This window comes from Gopherus flavomarginatus, chromosome 1, assembly GCF_025201925.1.
Source record: "Gopherus flavomarginatus isolate rGopFla2 chromosome 1, rGopFla2.mat.asm, whole genome shotgun sequence".
NCBI classification, from domain to species: Eukaryota; Metazoa; Chordata; order Testudines; family Testudinidae; genus Gopherus; species Gopherus flavomarginatus.
Window position 1 is genome coordinate 209,639,335 of NC_066617.1, and position 21,543 is coordinate 209,660,877.

A 21,543-nucleotide genomic window follows, 5' to 3' on the forward strand; every position below is an offset into this window, starting at 1 on the left:
AGTCTGTCACACTTCTTAAAATGCATAGAAAGGCAACTGAAAGGATAGATGTTAATTGATTATTCTGTTTCCATTTCACCATAACAATAAGTGACACTGACTGCAGTCTAATGTAGAGGATTCTCCCAGTGACAAGTGGTACTTTGTCTTGTGTGTTGAAAGCAACTAATCAAACCCCGCTCTCCAGTACAGCATTACAGATTGATTGCCCACAGGCTCCCAGCTCTGAAATCAAAGGGGGTTGCTATGGGAATCGGGAGGGCACTTGAAGACAGGATCTGAAGCTTGTGTTTCCCTGTCCAAGGCAGCTGGAGTCAGAGAAAAGAAAAACTAAGAGGAGGGGGCACGCGCACACACAGCCACAGCAAAATGCATGCATGTTAGAGGAGGGATCTTCATAGCATAAGACTGTGGTATATGGAAGAGCAAAGACACTAAAGGATCTGGCAGAGGTGGCTCAGCGTTGTTTGGCTAATCTCTTTTTCCTGCTATATAGCTGACACTGAGAAAGTACGGTAAAAGTTCCAACTGTAACAAGATGGGATCCGGCTCCTCAACTTACCGACCCAAGTGTATTTATTTGGATATTGATGGAAGAATTCAAAAGGTACTTTTTCTTATTTTTCACAAACTGGTGTCTCTTTCAGCAAGCAGCAGCAATAATGATGGCAGGCTGTATTTAGTATGTGACCTATAAGCTATGAAAGATGTTTATATTCAGCTCTGGCATGGATCTTGACTCTTTGCAAAATGCTCTTGAGTAACTTCTGTTTTGCAAATGAATATAGGGTTTGGGAGATTTTTTAAAGTGCAATTAGGATACTCTGTGCTTCAGGGCGCGCGTGCGTGTGTGTGTGTGTGTGAGAGAGAGAATTCCTGATTTAATAGTCTTCCAGGATTGCTCTACGTGTTTGCAAAGTTTCGCATGTGGAAAGGTGCTTTCCTGGTTTTCACATGATCAATAGTAACTGGAAAAGAAGCTATGTTGCATTATTTTGAGATTGTCTAGCACACCGATATTAATGGCAGGAAGACATTTTAAAATACACTTTAAATGGTATGGGAAGCTATTTCATTATTATAGTGTATTATGTATCTGTAGCATCAGGTAGGGATCCCCAATAACATTGGCAAAGTCCTTCTTCCATATCATTAAACTTTTATCAAAACTTCAGATATTGTTTGTGTGCTCAGTGCTATACAGAACATAGAGGAAGATGCTTTCCCTGATCTGAGGAATGTTTAGTAACTAAAAAACATACAGCTCAGAATATGTGAAATATACTAGAGATGCATTTTACACATAAACACTCTACTGTTTCTATTGCTAATTTATCCTAGATCATCTTTCAGCCACAAATCAAGTGACTTGTCTCATACAGCAAATAGAAGACAGTAAGCTATTAAAGAGTGATCTTACTGTGACTTGCAAAATTCAAAATAGCCATATTTTTAAGGTTCAAGCCTAAATTATTATTTCACCTAGCCTCAGCTTTTCCTTTGCAAAAAAGAAAAAAAAGCAGTGTGCATTTCCCCAATGTTTTAAATGACCTTATAAACAGGTATACCTCTACCCCGATATAACACTACCTGATATAACACAGATTCGGATAGAAACGCGGTAAAGCAGTGCTCGGGGGGGGGGGGGCGGGCTTCACGCTCTGGCAGATCAAATCAAGTTCGATATAACGCAGTAAGATTTTTTGGCTCCTGAGGACAGTGTTATATCAAAGTAGAGGTGTAATTTAGGATTAGCTGCCTACAGTCATATCAAAGTGTGTCACCTTTGCCTGCAGTTTCACCCCCCCATCCCCCCCCCCCCCCCGACATTCTGCTCTGGTCACCTATAAGTTCACAGAAGCATGTCAGTAGAGAATTAGGCATGTAGTCAAAATAAGATCTCGGATAATGTACAGCTGCACAAGTTTCCCCAAAGCAGAATATTATCACCTCATCAGTTTGAGGGCTTTGAGTTGAAGGTGAAATCTCTGTTGCTGTCAGCTCTTCGTCACTAGCAGAAAGGAGCATCCAAACTCTGTTAAACAGGAGGGAGGATTTATGTTTTGCCACAGTCTAGCAGAGCTAGTTTCCTAATAATCCAAGGAAATGACACATGCTGTGTGAAGTTCCCTAACACCTTCAAAAATAGAAAAACTAAGATTTTAATTTTTATTTTAAAAAGATCAAGAGCATTTACATCGTATTTACTAAATAATACTTGTCACTTCTTCCTGCTAAAAATTGAGCATTTCCCAGGATTAGTCTCTGGAGAGTAATTGTATTGCAGAAGAACACTCCAGAGGCATGACTGCATGAAATAGCAACGCAAACTCAAGCAATATAAATTTTCCTCGATAAACGTTATCTGTTTCTTTTGTCAGATGTGAAATTCCATCTGTGCAATGTTTGGAAGGATTCCTGCAGTAAAAATATAGAGTAAATGGGGGTTCATTCAGGGTAAGCAGAGCATTTCGCAAAGCCTCATGCCTCCTAAGTAAAGATATAATTAGACGAAAGGAATCCATAATCTTCCAAGGAATGCAGTATTTGTGATTTCTAAAGGCAGCTCATTAAACTAATGCTGAACTACTCCTTACTTGACCCACTACTGAAATATGATCATTATAGAATTGTTTGAGTCTGAAACAATTTAGCCCCAAAGTCTGACCGTACTGATGAACATTTCAGAGTATTGTAATGGAGGTGGGCATCTGATGATAATGATGATAATAATAAATACTTTTGCATTTAAATGGCCTGATTCTGACCTCATACCAGTTTTGCACTAGAGTACACCATTGACTTCTGTGGAGCTACTCCTCATTTAAATCAGAGGACAATCAGACTCATTGAGTATTATGCCTGAGGATCTGTTATGTAGCACATTACACTTGAGGAGCTGTTAATGAAAACATTCACATTTAATTAAGCATCACATCCTAGCAGGTAAGTGTAATGTTAGGTAAAGTGATGCACAAAGCTGATACGTGACCTGACTCTGTCTAACTGCTAGACCAGAGTGCTCAGTATATTGAGACCCTAGTAATCTGCAGAATGAAAGTGTTTGTTTGAGAACTCAGCAGTAGAATCAGAGAATCGTAGGCTGGGAAGGAACCTCAGGAGGTCATTTAGTCCAGTCCCTGGCACTCATGGCAGGACTAAGTATTATCTAGAGTTCTAGACCATCCCTGATAGGTGTTTGTCTAACCTACTCTTAAAAATCTCCAGTGATGGAGAATCCACACCCTCCCTGGGCAATTTATTTCAGTGCTTAACCACCCTGACAGTTAGGAAGTTTTTTCCTTATTTCCACCTAAACCTCCATTGCTGTAATTTAAGCCCATTGTTTCTTGCTCTATCCTCAGAGGTTAAGGAGAACATTTTTTTCTCCCTCCACCTTGTAAGAACTTTTTACGTACTTGAAAACTCTTATCATGTCCCCTCTCATCTTTTCCTCAGACTAAACCCAATTTTTTCAATCTTCCCTCATGGTTCATGTTTTCTAGACCTTAAGTCATCTTTGTTGCTCTTCTCTGGACTGTCTCCAATTTGTCCGCATCTTTCCTGAAATGTGGGGCCCAGAAATGAACACAATACTCCAGTTGAGGCCTAATCAGCATAGAGTAGAGCAAAAGAATTACTCCTCATGTCTCGCTTACAATACTCCTGCTAACACATCCCGGAATGATGTTTGCTTTTTTTGCAACCATGTTGACTCATATTAGGCTTGTGATCCACTCTGACCCCCAGATCCCTTTCTGAAGTACTCCGGCCAACTTTCACATGCTCTTTATTCATATGAGTAGTCCTATATGAGTACCCATAGTCAGGGCTGCTCAGAGGATTCATGGATCCTGTGGCAGGGCTGGGTCTTCGGCGGTAATTCAGTGGCGGGTCCGTCTCGAAGGGAAGGACCCACCGCCAAATGCAGCTGAAGAATGAAGCGGCATCAGTAGAGCAGCCTAAGTGCCGCCCATCGCAGCTTTTTTTTTTTCCACTACTTGCTGCACTTGTGCTCACCAGGCGGCGAGTCCTTCATTTGCTCCAAGTCTTCCACTGCACTGAAGGACCCGCTGCCAAAGACCCGGCGCAAGTGAAGGGCCCGCCACGGAAGTGCTGCTGAAAACCCGGGGCAGGGCCTGGGGAAAATTGCCCCACTTCTGCCCCCCTCCCCGGGCAGCTCTGCCCATAGGATTACTGTTTTGCAGTGGCTCTCAACCTTTCCAGACTACTGTATCCCTCTTAGGAATCTGATTTTGTCTTGCATACTCCAACTTTCATCTCAGTTAAAAATGACTTGCTTACAAAATCAGACAGAAAAATACAGAAGTGTCACAGCACACTACTTCTGAAAAATTGCTTAATTTCTCATTTTTACCATATAATTATAAAAAATTAATTGGAACATAAATATTATACTTGCATTTCAGTGTATAGTATATAGAGATGTATAAACCAGTCATTCTGTATGAAATTTTAGTTTGTACTGATGTCGCTAGCGCTTTTTATGTAGCCTGTTGTAAACCTAGGCAAATCTCTAGAAGAACTGATGTACCCCCTGGAAGACCTCTGTGTACCCCCAGTGATACACGTACCTTTGGTTGAGAACCATTGCAGTTATGTGTGGGAATAATTGTCTGCAGGATCAGGGCCATAGTTCTTGATGGTAGACCCCTAAAGACAACAGCCTATGAAAAATAGTGCAGATCATGATTCGTGTAATTTGTTTCAACTTTCCCTGTGACTCATCAAATTTCAGTGAATTCAAGGAAGCTGATAAAATAGTTTCTTTATGTCTAGTTATTAATGCAGCAAATTAAGCAATGGACATTCTAAAACACCCTGTCATGTTAAACTATTTGTACAGTACAGCTTAGTGAATATTTTTTAGAGTAAAAAATGGTTTAAAACAGACTTCAGAAATTTGGAAGAGGGGATCATATCAATAGTCAATGCTCCCTTCTGCATTCTTTTTAAAAGGTGGTATCTCTGTTTTTAGCTGGTTGGGTATCTTCAGCATATTTCTTAGAGCCCCAAGCATTTTTCCAAGCACTTCGAAGGCTTAAGTTTAGGGCCACCATCCTTCTGGCCAGAAGTACTGAACAGATCCACACCGAGCTCTCATCACTTCCTGTACCGGTCACTACATCTCTACAAAGCACACAGCTTCTGCAGCACTCCTTCTTCCCATGGCATTCCTGACCAGGAATCTAGCCTGGAGCTCTCATGTGCCAGTGCTTACTTAGTTCCAGGGCTGAGCCCCGCGGGGCACCTCTCAGCTTGGCAGTTCAGAGCCCCATCACCGTTGGACTTGCTGTGTCAGTTATGAAAGTAAAAAAATTGCTTGAACCCCGGCATCTAATTGCTTGTAACTCTTTCATTACAAATTAAGCACTGACCAGTCCACCTGAAGATGTTTTCTTCCAAACCTCTCAGTTTGTGGATATTAAAAAGTAACAGAGGGTAAAAAGTATGTTTGATCATACAGTCGTGTGTCTTGAAATCACAATATGCAGGATCTTTCTGGCTTCTATGCTTCATTTCAGAATCACATGCTATCATTAGAAAAGTAATCATTTACTCTTCATCTGTGTACTGTGCTGAAGTGACTATCCTCAGAATCTGCCAGTGTTCTTGAGAGAAGACTGACCAATATAGGAGTCTGATCTAACATCCACCCCTCTGTCTGATACACAGGCAATGTAAAAAGCTAGTGGAGGGTTTAAATTCTTGGATTGCTGTTTCTCTCTTCCCCTACCCGCAACTAGAATTACACCTGCATAAACCAAAAATCAGGCATAACATTTTGAATAGAACATTTAAAACTTTAGTAGGATAATCACAAACACAAAATGAGCATCCTAGCTCAGTGTTGTATTGTATCCTAAATGGTTTAGACAAGACTACCAATTATAATTATACCCTGCTCTAATTGTGTGGGTTTTTTTTTTAATCAGTAGGTCCCAAAGCACTTTATAAAAAAGGCAAGTATCATTATCCCCATTTTATAGATGGGAAACTGAGGCATTGACAGGTGAAGTTACTGGGCCAATTATTAATTAGGTTGGGAAATAAAGGAGAAACAACCTGATATTTTGGATAGGGATAGACTCAAGTTACACTACTTGGATCTGAATTTCAAACACACATAAACTCTTGGTATTTAGAAGTGAGGTTTTAGATGGGGCTCATATCTATATTTGGGAAATATAACTGATAAGATAGGTAGTCTTCTCAGTACTTTCTCAGATTCTCAAGAACACCATTTGATTACAAAATTAGAAAAGAAATTTTCTTCTTTCCCCGTGATTTCAACACAGTAGTATTTAAGTGCTCCTGTTTCACATTGATATGGCCATTTAAGGCTATTGGAGAGGAAAGGATAATCATGATGAGAGAAACATCACATCAATCTTCCTGTTTAGCAGTTCAAAATTCTTCTGTGAAAACTGTTGTTAAAGCAATTCAATAACACTTTTCACAGCCTGGACAAGAAACATTACACAATGAGGCATAATCGTATTGTGCCAACTCTGCACCCCTTCTCTGAGCTAGACACAGGTGCTGGTAGATGTCCTAAGGAAGCATGCATTTGAACCTATTTCTCTTTTTGGTTTGGGCATAAACCCTCTTTGCTTACATGGATCCAGAAGCCCCTAACGCAAAGACCCAATTTCACACACAGGAATTCTGAGACCATTTATATAAAGGAATATAAGCAAGGGAATGGATATAGACTGACGGGTCGAAAGGGGATGGGGGACTGAAGGGAATTCATGCATTTGAACCTATTTCTCTTTTTGGTTTGGGCATAAACCCTCTTTGCTTACATGGATCCAGAAGCCCCTAACGCAAAGACCCAATTTCACACACAGGAATTCTGAGACCATTTATATAAAGGAATATAAGCAAGGGAATGGATATAAACTGACGGGCCGAAAGGGGATGGGGGACTGAAGGGAATTCAACAGCGACAATGAAACAATAGTATCATCCCTCCCCTTTCCGCCTCCCCCAAAGGTACCCAAAACCTTCACACACATGTGCAGCCCACCTAAGGCCTCAGATCACACCAGTAGTGTACATAAAGCAGAAATGCGCTAGCTTGGTGGGGTGCGCTGCTCGGTGACCGCTCAGTTTGGACCTCTGACCTGTCGGGGTACCCTTGCTCCTTGGCTACTCAGCCTTCACCTGCCCTTGGGACACATGTGAATCTGAATCCAAAGTGTTCACCATCAGTTGCAGTTTAGCAGTGTTCATCACAGTCCTGTTCCCTGGCCTCACAGACACCCACACCCAGTGCAACACAGTCCTCCTCCCTTTCCACCGAGACGCTTCTCCCCCTGCCTCTCCACCTACTCCTCCCATCTGTTCTGGAATCCTCCGGCTTCTTGCCCCTCTTGGTGACTGAGTTACCAAAACTTGGCTGCTTGCACTTAGGCACCATCTGCTGGCTTATTATGGTATGTTGTACGAGACAAGCTATGCTGCAGTGTTCTACAGACACTAGCATTTTACACAGTTCTAAAAGGTCGCAAACCCCATACTGTTTGACAGTGATCCTGCCTATTTTACTGACTGAAAAGATACATCACCTAAAACTACTGATGTCAGATCCAACAGGTTGATGCTACCATGCAAAGGGCTGGAAGCCAAGCACAGGCTTGCTTCGAAAGTATTTTTTGCACTACTCAATTAGGAATTTCACCAGGGGGGAAAAAAATTCAAATGCTTGTTGAAAAATTGGAACAAAATCCAATTATCAACAAAAATTAATAAAGGATAGAATTCTGACATGCGGAAGATGAGCTACTCTGAAGCTAAACATAGAACAGAATTTGAGTTTATACACTGTTTTCTGCTCATGGTATCCAGATCCCAAAGTGAAATACAAAGTAATTAGTTGTAAACTGGTAGGGTAGAGACTATGTGTAATCAGAGCAGTTATTGTGTCTTTAATAATAGCTCCTGCTCAGCCTTGAATATTAAAATGTGTTTTATTGAGTAGGAATATTGCGCAAGACACGGGTTATTAATCTCTACCCTCTCCGCAACGTACCATGAGATGTTTGACATACACCAGAGCTGTACACAAGGGACTAAGATAGAAAGGATGTTTGTCTAAAAATGTTACAGAAATATTAGCATCGTGGCTGTGACCCAAAACCCAGTCAATAAGCATTAGCGCTGACTCAGTGGCCTATTTCACACTCTTTGCACGCTTAATCCAACTATTATTTCCACTCCAGAAAGTCTCAGTCATCTCATTAGTCACTCTGCTTTCTTTCCTTGCTTCATGTTACTCTCAGAAGCAACCCGAGCATGTTCTGTGCTTAAATCAAATGGCTACATGTTGGGTTTGTTGGAGGCTTATTAAAATGATTGTGCAAAATATTATTAAATGATGACCAGTTTCACTGTCCTTTTTTCTAAGCCTATTGGAAATTCCTCTAAAGACAAGGGGGGGAACAGGGACTGAAATGTAGCAAATGTTATCCCTAAACCAGGGAAGCAACTATGTGCAGTTGCTATAATGTTTTTGAGGATTATATGCCTTCCATTGCTGTCTGGCACATGCACATGGGAGAGGCGGTTAACTGGATTTATATATGATTGGGGATCTTGAAGTTAGCAATCTGCAAATTCAGACTGAACCCTCTAGCGCCCTCTCCCCCACCTTTAGAGTGTTCTTAAAAGAGAACCAGAATAAAAATGACTAAACTGAGCTGGCTTTGATAGTTCAATAAAAAGAAGTTTGTGACAGTATTTCTTCAGGGAACTGGACAGGGAAGGAAATAGCTGGTGAAAGACAGAGCCTTCTATCTCAAGGTGGTGCATTCAAGTCCAGTCCAAAATTGTAGCAACTTTTGGTAACTACAACATGAGGTCTATTTGAAATGAACCTAGTGGCGCCAGTCGAGTTCCCAGCAGATAAGAATCCACACAATCTTGTCACCCTTGTCAATGGAGTTAACAAAGAAACTAAGGACTGAATGGTTATATTGCCTCAACCCACCACTAAACTCTAGATGTCAGTTCTCCAGGGTGTTGTTGGGGCAGTGTATGGCCACCTGAATTGCCACTGCCTGTGCTGTATCTCTTCTATGGATAAGCAGAAGAATTCAGTCAGAGTTCCAATCCAGCACCCTTCACTACAGTCACATGATTTTGGTAACTCTAGTGATTGGCACCCAGGTTGGCCTAGCAGCAGTGTGAGTGTCCACACTGCAAAGCCACAGGGGAATTGCTGCATCCACACTGGTACTGTACTCATGCCTGTAAGGCCATAAAACTTCTGGGAGCACATCCCATAGTTTTTAGTCCTGCTCTAAGCTGTGCTACTCTATGAATTTATTTTTTTGGAAGCATATTTTGGGACAACCTGGGTACCTGTGTGGAAGTGGTCTTAGCCCACCAATTCAATGAAGTACTTCTTGTTTGGCACTCTCTAGATTTCTGTCCAGGGTGGACCTCTGTCCCAATGTGTGAGTAACCATGGCTCCTACTCTGAGATGTTGGCATTAATGCAACTCAAGACGGATACAGGACATCAGACACAACAGAGGGCATTTCAGTAGCCGCTTGTCATCCTGAGAAAACAATGGCAGCAGGGCTTGTTAAGAAGATCATGCAGGCTGCATGCAGACATGGAGCAGTGGAGACAGCTGATGCAGCTTTTAATAGCTGTGGAATCCTAGTAAGCTGATTAGCAATTCTGGAGCAGGACCACAAGGAGAATGATGGGACTGCATTATCATGCAGACCTAGGATGATGACTGTTGGTGGTTCTAGAACTTCTGTATGAGGAAATATGCCTTTCTGGAGTGTGTGATGAGCTTCCCTTGGCTCTTAAGTACCGGGACATGCAGCTGAGAGAGGCCAGAAGTGAGTTGCAATTGCCATCTGGAAGCAGAATACCATAGACTGTGACAGGTCGGTGGCTAATCATTTTGCCATTGGCAACTAGGGTGACCAGATGTCCCAATTTTATTGGGAAAGTCCTAATATATGGGGCTTTGCCAATTACCCCCCATCCACTGTCCTGATTTTTCACACTTGCTATCTAGTCATCCTATGGGCTTGGCTACACTGGAGAGTTGCAGCGCTGGTAGTGGCTTTACAGTGCTGCAACTGAATCACCGTCCACACTTGCAAGGCACATACAACGCTGTATCTCCCTGGCTACAGCGCTGGTTGTTCTCCACCTCAACGAGAGGAATAACGACTATAGCACTGCTCATGCAGCGCCGCCCGGCCAGTGTGGCCACCAAAAGCGCTGTTATTGGCCTCCAGAAGTATTCGGAGGTATCCCAGAATGCCTGTTCTAGCCACTCTGCTCTTCAGTTTGACCTCTACTGCCCTGGCCTCAGGTGACCAACCATCAGATCTGCCCTTTAAATTCCCCAGGAATTTTAAAAATCCCCTTCCTGTTTGCTCAGCCAGGTGTGGAGTGCAATCAGTGAATCTTTCCAGTTGACCATGCCTCCACACGCCAAATGAGCCCCAGCATGGAGCAATGGCGAGTTGCTGGACCTCATCAGTGTTTGGGGGGAGGAAGCTGTGCAGTCCCAGCTGTGCTTCAGCCGTAGGAATTATGATACCTGTGGGCAGATATCAAGGGCCATAATGGAAAGGGGCCATGACCGGGAGGCACTGCAGTGCAGGGTTAAAATGAAGGAGCTGCAGAGTGCCTACTGCAAAGCCCACGAGGGAAACCGCCACTCCGGTGCTGCCCCCACGACCTGCCGTTTTTACAAGGAGCTGGATGTGATACTTGGGGGTGACCCCACCTCCACTCCGAGGACCACGATGGACACTTCAGAGCAGGGGGGGGAGGAGGAGGAGGAGGAGGAAAGCAAGAGTGAGGGTACTGGGGTGCAGGGAGACACCCTGGAGTCCCAGGAGGCATGCAGCCAGGAGCTCTTCTCAAGCCAGGAGGAAGGTAGCCAGTTGCAGCAGCCGGTACTTGGTGAAGGACAAGCAGAGGAGCGGGTTCCCGGTAAGCGGCTTTTAGTTTCAGGATGGAAATGTTTTGGGAGAGGAGGGAGGGTTAGGGCTGCACGCATGCATGCCTAGATGTGGAATAGCCCATTGATGTGGTCTATCACGTCGCGGTAATCGGCCTCGGTAATCTCTTCAAAAGTTTCAGCCAGAGCGTGGGCAGTGCTCTTGCGCAGGTTTCTTGGGAGAGCCACTGTGGTCCTTGTCCCAGTCAGGCTAACGCGTCCGCGCCACTGTGCCGCGAGGGGTGGAGGGACCATTGCTGCACACAGGCAAGCCGCATAGGGGCCAGGGCGGAATCCGCATTGCAGTAGAAGACCCTCCCGCTCTTCCCAGGTGACCCGCAGCAGCGAGATATCTTCCAGGATTAACTCCTGTGGAAAATGTTGGGATAGTGTTCAGTGTAGGTGCTCCCTGCAGCTGTTCCACAAGCGCCTAGAGAACCCTAGAGAAATACCCCTTCTGATTAACGTACTCGGATGCTAGGTGAGGTGGTGCCAGAATAGGAATATGCGTCCCATATATTGCCCCTCCACAGTTAGGGAAACCCATTTGTGCAAAGCCATCCACAATGTCCTGCACGTTCCCCAGAGTCACAGTTCTTCTTAGCAGGATGCGATTAATGGCCCTGCAAACTTGCATAACACGATTCCAGCGGTTGACTTTCCCACTCCAAACTGGTTTGCGACCGATCGGTAGCTGTCTGGAGTTGCCATCTTCCAGATTGCAATAGCCACCCGCTTCTCCACTGCCAGGGCAGCTCTCAATCTCGTGTCCTTGCGACGCAGGGTGGGGGCGAGCTCCTCACGCAGTCCCATGAAAGTGGCTTTTCTCATCCAAAAGTTCTGCAGCCACTGCTCGTCATCCCAGACTTGCAAGACAATGTGATCCCACCAGTCACTGCTTGTTTCCCGAGCCTCATAACAGCATTCCACGGTGCTGAGCATGTCCGTGAATGCCACAAGCAATTTCGTGTCGTACGCATTACGCGACTCGCTATCATCGTCAGACTCCTCATTGTCACTTTGGATCTTAAGGAATAGCTCAACTGGCAAACCTGATGTGCTGGCGAGACTCATCAGCATACTCCTCAGCAGTTTGGGCTACATTTCCTGCAGACCAAAACGGAACACAGAATCACGCTGCACTGAAACAGTGCAAAGATGGCGCCAAGTGTGGATGGGAATACAGGGATTGCTGGGATGTGAAATGATGCATCACGGGGCTTTGGAACAGGAAGCAGAATGACCCGCCCCCTTCTTACAACCCACGGCGCCAGAATGGGAAGAGGTGCTCTGTGGGATAGCCGCCCATAATGCACCACTCCCAACACCGCTGCAAATGTGGCCACACTGCAGCACTGGTAGCTGTCAGTGTGGCCACACTGCAGCGCTTTCCCTACACAGCTGTATGAAGACAGCTGTAACTCCTAGTGCTGTACTGCTGGAAGTGTAGCCAAACCCTATGTGGCAATGGAAGTTTGCATGTTAATATCGTTGTGGTTCACGCATAGATGGCGAAAATTGCTAATGTCTGTGTAATAAAAGCGGGCTCTGAGTAAATGGGCTTTTCAGACTGTGCTAGGGCTATAAATGGCACACATGTGCCCAAAGTCCATCCCCTCCATCCCACCCCCCTACACGAGTTACACATAATGTAAAATAGAAAGGATACTACTAGCTCATTAATCAGGCCTTAGGGCAAAATTACTCACCACCTCAGTCTCAAAACAAAGGGCCCAACCCTTTTCCCACTGAGAAGTCACCAGGAAAACTCCCATTTACTTCATCGGGAGTAAGAATGTGCAGGCAATCACAGAAACAATTGTATATTTGCTGGGAAATGATTGCTTGCTGGCTGACTGCTTTGCTTGAAAAGAGAAGGAAGCCAATGAGAAGAGTTCAGCAGCTAACAAAGGAAAAGACCTTTTATAGCATAAAATCATTGGATTAAAGAAAAAAACCCTAAAGACAATCGTTCAAATCATAGAATATCAAGGTTGGAAGGGACCTCAGGTAGTCATCTAGTCCAACCCCCTGCTTAAAGCAGGACCAAGCCCCAACTAAATCTTGAGCTCCTTATCAAAATGCAACAAGTGATTTATGAATCACAGTGTCTATCAAACTTTTAAAAGACCAAGAAAATTAGGACTCTAGCCCATAGTCCACTTTAAATATAACTTTGCAATCTTTTGTTATGTAACCCTTCTGCCCCTCTGAGATGGCAGCAACAAGGCCGGGTTCAGTATCCAGGGGTTCCATTTCAGTAACGCAATGCATAACCGGCTCTAACCCCCACCCAGTGACCTGGGACACTTACATACTACACACCCCCTGGGCGCCTCTAGGAGGCAATACTTCCCCTCTTGCAAGCACGGAGTCTGAGTGTAGCAAAATCTTTTTAATAAAGGAAGGAATCAATGAGGCATCCCATTGGAGAAACACCATGTCAAGTATAATTCCCAATTCTGGACCTTAGCGTCCAAAATATGGGTACTAGCATGAATTCCCCTAAGCTTAATTATCAGCTTAGATCTGATAAGCTGCCACCAATCAGGATTTAGAGTAGAGCGCCTGATAGACTCTGGTCTCCCCCAAAAACCTTCCCTGGGGGTCCCAAGACCCAAATTCCTTGAGTCTCACAACAAAGGGAAATAAACCATTCCCTTCCCCCTCCCTTCTTCCTCCCAGCTCCTTCTCACCCTGGGAACACTAGGAGATCGCCTGATTCAGCTTCTTGAATCACCACGCCGAGAGGAGTGTTACCTTCCCCCTCACCCAGAGGCCATACAGATTCAAGCTGCGTGAATCTAACACAAAGAGAAAATTTATCCTTCCCTTCTCCCCACCAATTCCCTTGAACCTTAACTAGGAGAAAAAAATCAAACAGGTCTTAAAAAGCAAAACTTTTAATAAAAAAAAGAAAAACCTTTTACTTTTTTCTATCTCTGCACTTTAGATTGTAAAAAGTTACAGGGTCTTTCAACTATAAACAATAGAAAGAAACTTTCTCCAGCAGAAACACAATTTAAGCTACTTCCAGCAAGTACACATATGCAAATAAAAAAAAAATTAAAAGACTATGACCGCCTTTTCTTACTTACAGTTCTGAATAGATAAGAGACTGTAGCAGGGAGATTGGCAGAAACCTGGTTGCACCTCTAGTCCCATCCAGGACCCAGAGAGAACAAAGCCAAACCCAAAACCCACAAACAAAGGCTTCCCTCCATGAGATTTTGAAAGTATTTTGTCTCCTGATTGGTCCTCTGGTCAGGTGTTTGCAGGTCACTGTTTGTTAACCCTTTATAGGTGAAAGAGACATTAACCCTTAGCTATCTGTTTATGACACACCACAAACAGCGTTATAACACAAACCATAAACAAAAACCCACCTCCAAGTACATTTGGCAATGTCCTTTTTCCCCTTAGGGTTTTAAGTCCAATCACCCCAAAGTCCAACAACCCAAAAGTCTCTGGGTCAATGCCACCCCAGAGTTCGAGAGTTTATCTGTAGAGGTCCCTCCCCGCAGCCTGGTTAGAAAGGGGCACCTTACGTGATCCGAGGCCAACTGCCCTGCCTTTCCGTGGGTTCGGCTTCCGCCTTCTCCATGAACTGCTCCGCTTTACCAGACGCTCCACTCTGCTCCTCCAGCCGTCCTCACAAACTGCTCCACTCCACCAGCTGCTCTGCTCCATGAGCTGCTCCAGTTCTCCTTGCAAACTGCTCGGCTCCGCTCGCTCTGTGGGCCGCTCCACCCATCCCACAGCTACTCCGCTCTGCCAGCCGCTCCTCTCCACCAGCTGTCCCGTGATCTGCTCCAGCCATCCCCACAAACTGCTCCGTTCCACAGTATAGCTTCAGGCTCCCCCACTAGTTAGCACAGTACTCAGTGCTCTCAGCTCAGTAATTTCAGCTCTTTAGTGATTTCAACTCTTAGTGATCTCAGCTCTTAGTAGGGGAGCCCCAGTGCTAGTGCACCATTAGCCCAAAGTGGGTTCAGCTCAGTAACCTGTATCTAGATTCTTGAGGGAATAAAAAAAAATCAACTCTGACATTCCACAGTGGAGAGAGGAGGGGGTGGAACTGGTGCTTCTGGCTCCACAAGGAGACTGCCCCACCAGGCACAGATACCTGTCCCCAGCCTCTCTCAATTCACTGGGTTTTGGAACCCATGTCCCTTGTCTAGCAAGTACCACCCAACTGAGGTTGAGTCATTTCTGTCACAAAGCAGTCCCACAGCTCAGCAGCCTGGGATGGGGTAGGCGTGCCTATGCAAATACATTCTCTGAAATTCTTTCCACCAGATGTCAGGGTAGAGCTCATCCTGACACTGCTTACAGTTATTATCTGGAACTTTTAAAAAATCATCCTGGCTTCATTGAAAGCCCTGTGTTTTCCTTCATGAAACAGGCTGGCTTTCTGACCTTTAGTGCTTCCTGAATATTTATCTTATCCCACTCTTATCGCAGTTTCTGGTCACTAATAATTGATTTCCAGAATGAGAACCCCGGACACCCGAAATAGTACTCCCAGCATGTCACAGAAGTTCATTCTGAGTTCAGCTGCAATTGCCATCATCTCCTAAATTATTGCATTTGTCAGTTGTTTGTACAGTAATGGGCTTGTGATATTGTGTCAGACAGTTTTAGTAGCTAGCACCTCAGAAAGATGCTGCATTTTGCTAAGAGCAGGATTTCAGCCATATCTAAATCTGATTAAAAAATATATTTAAAACCTTGATGTATTGCTTTGATTGCAGCTGGACTGTAATAAACTAAGGTCCATCACTGTGGTGATTATCAAAATAGCCATATAGGATAAATTGACTGTTGATGCCAATTACTTTCCAAATAATGTGTAATAACTGGTAACGATCTGCCTCGGCTTTTTAATGATCTAACTGTTCAATCCTGTAAATTTAATCTAGATACCTGAATGAGTGGGGAAATGCATTAACATTTATCCCTTTCTCTTAATATTAAAAAACCCCACCACCAACAAAAACCACATGCCACCACCACTACAATGAGGTTTTTAATTTCTCCCAGAGACTGGGATATGAAACATTGGTTAAATATCTGCTCTAAAAGGTAGCACATCTTACCTAGTCTCACATATCCTGTGCATTGCCAACTCTTAAAATTCTATTATGACTTTTGTGATACTTGGTGTGTGTTCTTAAATCCCCAACTCCTGGAATCTTTTTATTATGTGAAAATCTCATCTTTCATTGTCTGAGGGGAAAATGTTAAGTTTCTGCCCCAGGGTTGTGTAGAAAAGCTTGCCAACATGATCCCTAAAGGCTCAAAAATCAGGAGGCAAATAAGAACCCAATATCTGTACATATATACTTTGGTTTCAAAATCATGAGATAAATCTCATTTTTGGCCTAATTTATGATTTATTGACTGCTTAGTGCTGCAAGCATCAGTACAAGATTGAGTCCTGATCTTATAGGTGGGGCTGGTAGCACCACCTATTATTAAGATTGCCTGACACCTCACATTATAAGACCCTGTTTTCAGTTGCTTATAATTTTGCCAAACTTTGACTATATGGGTTGAAATGGTCTGTGTTGGATGTCTGCTTCAGGCTGAATTTATTTATTTAGTTTCATTTCAGCCAAAACTGTTCAGCCATATCTGAGAACAAGACTAGGGAAATGTAAATTTTGCCCAGGTTTAACAACTTCTGAGACCTTTTCTTTGAAATGATATGGGGGTGGGAGGAGGGGAGCTTGCTTTGGAGCAGGGACTTGAAATTTGGTCTTTGTATCAGGGATGTGCCTTTTATCATCCCTGTGAAAATCTGCCCAAATTTGGCCAAGGTTTAAGCCTTTGAAAAATTTCAGTTTGTACATGCTCAGTACAGACTTCTTAGATTTTAGTAGCTAAATCCCCTGAAGATTCCATGAGCACCGGGCACATTATAGCCCGGGTCTGAGCAGGACTTGCTCTGCAATTACAGCTCTAGGCTGCTACAGGCCAAGCTGAATCAGAGCCAAGGCCCTGGAACTGAAAGTAGACACTGGGCTCTTAATGGCCCCTCTGCTGGGCCCAGGCAGTGAGGAGGAGGGTGCTGCAAGGAAAGAGCCAGACCTGAGGGAGAATAGATAGAACAAGAAGCCTGAGGGGGCTGCATGCTGATAGAGGGTGGTGGGGTGGGGAGAGGGAGACTTGGGCAGGCTGGTCAAGGAGACTGGCACTGGCTGAATAAAGAGACTGGAATTATGAGCTAGGGAAGGAGGGAGAGGTGTTTCAGATCAGGAGTTGGGGCAAGAGAGGGACTAAGACTGGGAATCAGGGAAGTTAATGAGGAGCAAGCCAGTAGGTGGGAGAAGACTGGAAGTGAGGGGGGGTAGGGTAAAGGAAGTGACCAGGGAGGGGAAAGAGCTCTGAGGAGCTGGGTGCACAAGAGAAGTGGGACTGACTGGACAAACAGAGTGGTTCAAAGAGCTGGGAAGCAAGAGAGAACAGTGAAGTTGGAAGAGGAAACTAGGGAAGGAGACTGGGAATGTGGGTGGAGGGAGCAACTGGAGGCCAGGGTGGAGGAGAGAGGCAGACTGGATGAGAAGCTAGGAGGGGAGAACTGGGACCACTGAGCAAAGAGGTTGGGACTGGAATGAGAAGCCTGAGGCATGGAGACTGGGAGCTGCAAAGTGAAGAGAATGAGATTGGAAGAAGGAGCCAGGAGTGAGGAATCAACAGGATTGGAACAGGCTGGAGAAGGGGTCATGCTTGTGGGGGAATAAACAGAAAAATCCGTGCCTAGTAGAGCACACTTCCCATTAGAGCCTGGAATGGAAAGCAAGATCCTTGAGTCTCACTATTCCTCTGCTGTCAGCAAATATGTGTGAAACCCACTGGCAAAGTGTCCTGTCTCCCCTCTAGTGCTGATCCACATACAGGATGATAACCTACTACTGCTATCAGTTATTCTGTTATCTCAAATGGAAGAGGTCTGTGTGGCAGAAGGAATGAGGCAGGGGATTACAGGAAGACCATGAGTGTGTCCTTTCTCTTTCTGTTACCTTCCAACTTCTGCAACAAATGAAGCAGGGGTCTGACAGACAATAGCCTTTTTTACTATATAATCATGATTCATCTCCAGAGCAGGTCTATCCTGTGCACTGTAAGAGGCAGGGGTCCCGTAGAAAAAATAGTAAGTGATCATGTAGTTAAAGACTATATCATAATGAAAATGTACAAAGGGGTGGCATGGAAAACCTAACTCCAGCATTTCCTGACTTTTGGAGATTTTTAAACTGACATCTTTTAGGATTGTCTTTGCAACCTTAATAGTGTTTTTTTAACATCATTTTTGTGTGTAAAAGGAAAAATGGGCATTCTTTGGGGGTCAACAGCAGTGGGAAAAATTAGAATTTGTCTCAAGTGGATTCAACTGCTTACTTAACTGTACTGCAATAGTGCCGTACATTACAGTGGGAAGTTTGGCATAATTGGAAAACATTACATTCTGTCTAAATTACAGAACCAGATCCTTAGCTGATATAAATCAGTGTAGCACTGTTGACTTGAATTAACCAATGCCTGCTGACACTGAGGATCTAACCCATTATATAGACATCCTTCAGCACTTACAATTGTTTCTTTCTACAATATGTGGTCATGATCATTAGCTAGATTGTGTATGATAAAGTTTCTTTGCTATCATTTCAGGTACCGTATGCTATATTTATAGATAGTTGGTTTAGGATTGCAAAATCCCCTTTCCTCCTCTGCTTTCTCATCGAAAATAAATGAATTAGAAAAGTGGGAAGAGAAGAAAAAGAGGAAAGAATTCCAACACTCAGGGCAAATCAGATATTTCAAAAGCAAGGATGATCATTTACATAAAGCCAGTACATGAGGTTAATGTCCAATGGAATTTAACCATACCTTCTCTTCTTTCCTGTTTTCCTTTGCTGCTGCTGTTTTGCTTGGAAGGTGGTCTTCAGTAAATACTGCAATTCCAGAGATATTGTGGACCTCTTCTGCATTGCAACTGGGTTACCAAGGTAGGTATCACTAGGTACATTTGACAAGGGCTAACACACCATTCACCTTGGTTCCTTCCCTCTTCAGAACAATTCAGAAGTCACCCCAAAATGGAACCCCTCACCCAACTATCCCTGAGTTTTGTGAAGAGGAGAAGATATTTCAAAATCCAGACCTGAACCCAGATTTGGATTTTGCATCTCAGGCGTCTCTCAAGTTACAGTAGGTGGGAATCAGAAATTGGGGTACCAGTAATTCATGCATAAATATAAATAGAGGAGGGCTTAATGCACTAGTGGAAGGTGCTCAGATATCTCAATATTGGTCTGGTATAAGGAATAGAAGAGAAGAGAGGGGTGTTTTGGAAACTGTGCACAGACAAGCCCAGTCAAGGATACCAGTTTTACATTTGAGGCATTGTCAAATAGAACTATACCAATCTTGTTCAAGGCTCCTGGTATCCAAACAGAGTACCCACTAGAACTGTGCACAAGTGGGACAAACAAACAAAAATGTCACTGAATCCCTTGTTCTAGGCCATGTTCTCCTTTATTTGGGTTATTTCTGTGGAGGGGGTATGGTCTAAAAATTCCATGAGTCTCCACTCCTGAAATTTCTTGTTAATTGTTTCATTTGGGATAGAGTTTGGTGTTACTATCCTCCACAAAGGGAGTTGGCTGGAGGTTTCACCCATGAATCTGAGGGAATCAGCCAGCAGCCCTGTGTCTGTGCACTGGAGTCCAGTTCCCACTGCTCCCCGGACATCACAGAACCCTCGAAAAGGGGTATGCAGAGAGGAGGAGGATGTCCTTTAGATGTACATGCCCACAGTACAAAATCCAAGAAAAACAACAACAAATCATTAAATCACAGGGTTATTGAGTGTGGTTAACTCTGTGGGCATCTGGAGAATCCTATTGACTACTATTTACATAAAAACCTGGGATGGAATCCAATAAGCTTTGCTGTTTACCCTTGCTGTTACCCCTCCTTTGATATTGGAGAAATCAACAATTGTCATTTGCCTGTGATGTTAAACACTTCCACTGTCACTCAGAAAACCTTGTTTAATAAAGTAAGCCATTCGTGGACAATAGCAGGAGGGTTTCAGTTAAACAGGCTGGGTTATGGTTTGTTTTAAATAGGGCCGTACAAAAGGCTGCTGAAGTTGCACTAATTTCAAACGAGCTTCTGGTAAACCCATTTCAGTTTGTGGTGCCAAAACTAGCAAAATAATATTCAGAAAACATTGCCCTCTTTTCAGTTGCTGTTGGTGTTTTGCTTTTGTTTGTTGTGAAGAAGTTTCTTTAACGCTTTCAGAGTTCCCTTTTGTAAAAGAAGTGAATAACAACACTGATAATCACTTGTGTAGAATGAAGGGGGTTGGATTCTGTATGTATTATCTCAAGGGTAAGTATTTTTATTGATTTTTAACTCAGTCAATATCCATCTGCCAAGTCAATAAATCATGATACCTCCTCAGTGGAAGTCAGTATCTGATTATTCAGCAGCGCAGCATATGTGATTTTATAGGGAGCAAAGTTCCCTCTGGGGACAGACAAGAGTACAGTTGCATTTTAGTCACAAATGTCTCTTGTGGTTGTACTGTACAGAACATAGCCATTAACGACCTAATTCTCCTTGGCCTTGCCCCTTGTGTAGTCATCTACACCAGTTCAAAATGGGTGCGATACAGTAGCTACTCAGAATGGGAGGGTTTTAAGCCCACTTAACCAGTTATATCAGTGCAATGCAAGGTCTGAGGCAGCACAGAATCAGAACCATCGCTTTCTAGGTTAAATAAACCTCTTTGATTTATGTCTTTCAGGAACACAACTATCTCACTTTTGACGGTTGATAATTGCATGGTATCCATCGATCCAACAATGCCAGCAAACTCAGAGAGGTAAGCCTGAGGAGGGCTCGGACCTGTAAAATAGCATCAAGCCAAGGGAACAGGGTTTGCGTAGCCACAAACACCTTTCCTGTGCAACATGACAGGAGAGCCTGTGCAGTGGGAGGTAGCTGTCAGCAGAAGTTGGGCACAAGATTATAACACGAATGCCTCTTTGGTTTTTAATTTTACCTGTTGTTAAAGTAGGAAAAACTACTGCACATAAGTTTTTAATATAGAACATCTTTTTACCACCCACTACGTTTACTCCAAAGCTCCCAGCTCCCTTAATTCACAGGCTTCTTTATTTCTCTGTTAGAATGTAGGCATGCCAGTATTTAGAAACTGGGGGTCCCGGCTTTTATGAGGTGTGGATTCATATATATGCTGCTCCAAGCCCAACACGGCTCTAAACCCTATTTGCTTTTGTTCCCTGGCATCTCAGAGCTTGCTCTGCCTTGCTATTTTTTTCACCGTGGCCACTCTCATTAGTCTTTCTTTATTTGTATTACCATAGTGCCTAGGCCCCACCCCAGTCATGGGCCAGGACCTCACTGTGTTAGGCATTGTACAAACAGAACAAAAAGACTGTCCCTGCCCCAAGGAACTTTCTTCTTCCCAGTGACCATTTCCTTGACACCCCTATTTCCA

The 21,543-nt window shown here is 43.8% G+C and overlaps 2 protein-coding genes across 4 annotated transcripts in view; both read left to right on the top strand.

Moving 5' to 3' along the window:
- Positions 1–285: 285 nt before the first annotated feature.
- PDE9A (phosphodiesterase 9A) overlaps positions 286–21,543 on the top strand; it is a 91,752-nt gene continuing 70,494 nt past the window's right edge. For all 3 annotated transcript variants that reach the window (XM_050936611.1, XM_050936610.1, XM_050936612.1), the window contains exons 1-3: positions 286–607; positions 18,948–19,018; positions 20,827–20,904. In XM_050936611.1, coding sequence (XP_050792568.1) covers positions 539–607; positions 18,948–19,018; positions 20,827–20,904 — 218 coding nt within the window. In that variant the 5' untranslated portion in view covers positions 286–538. The remainder of the gene's footprint in view (positions 608–18,947; positions 19,019–20,826; positions 20,905–21,543) is intronic.
- PKNOX1 (PBX/knotted 1 homeobox 1) overlaps positions 9,183–21,543 on the top strand; it is a 284,239-nt gene continuing 271,878 nt past the window's right edge. Inside the window, exon 1 of the mRNA XM_050936623.1 lies at positions 9,183–9,195. The gene's annotated coding sequence lies outside the window, so the exon portion shown is untranslated. The remainder of the gene's footprint in view (positions 9,196–21,543) is intronic.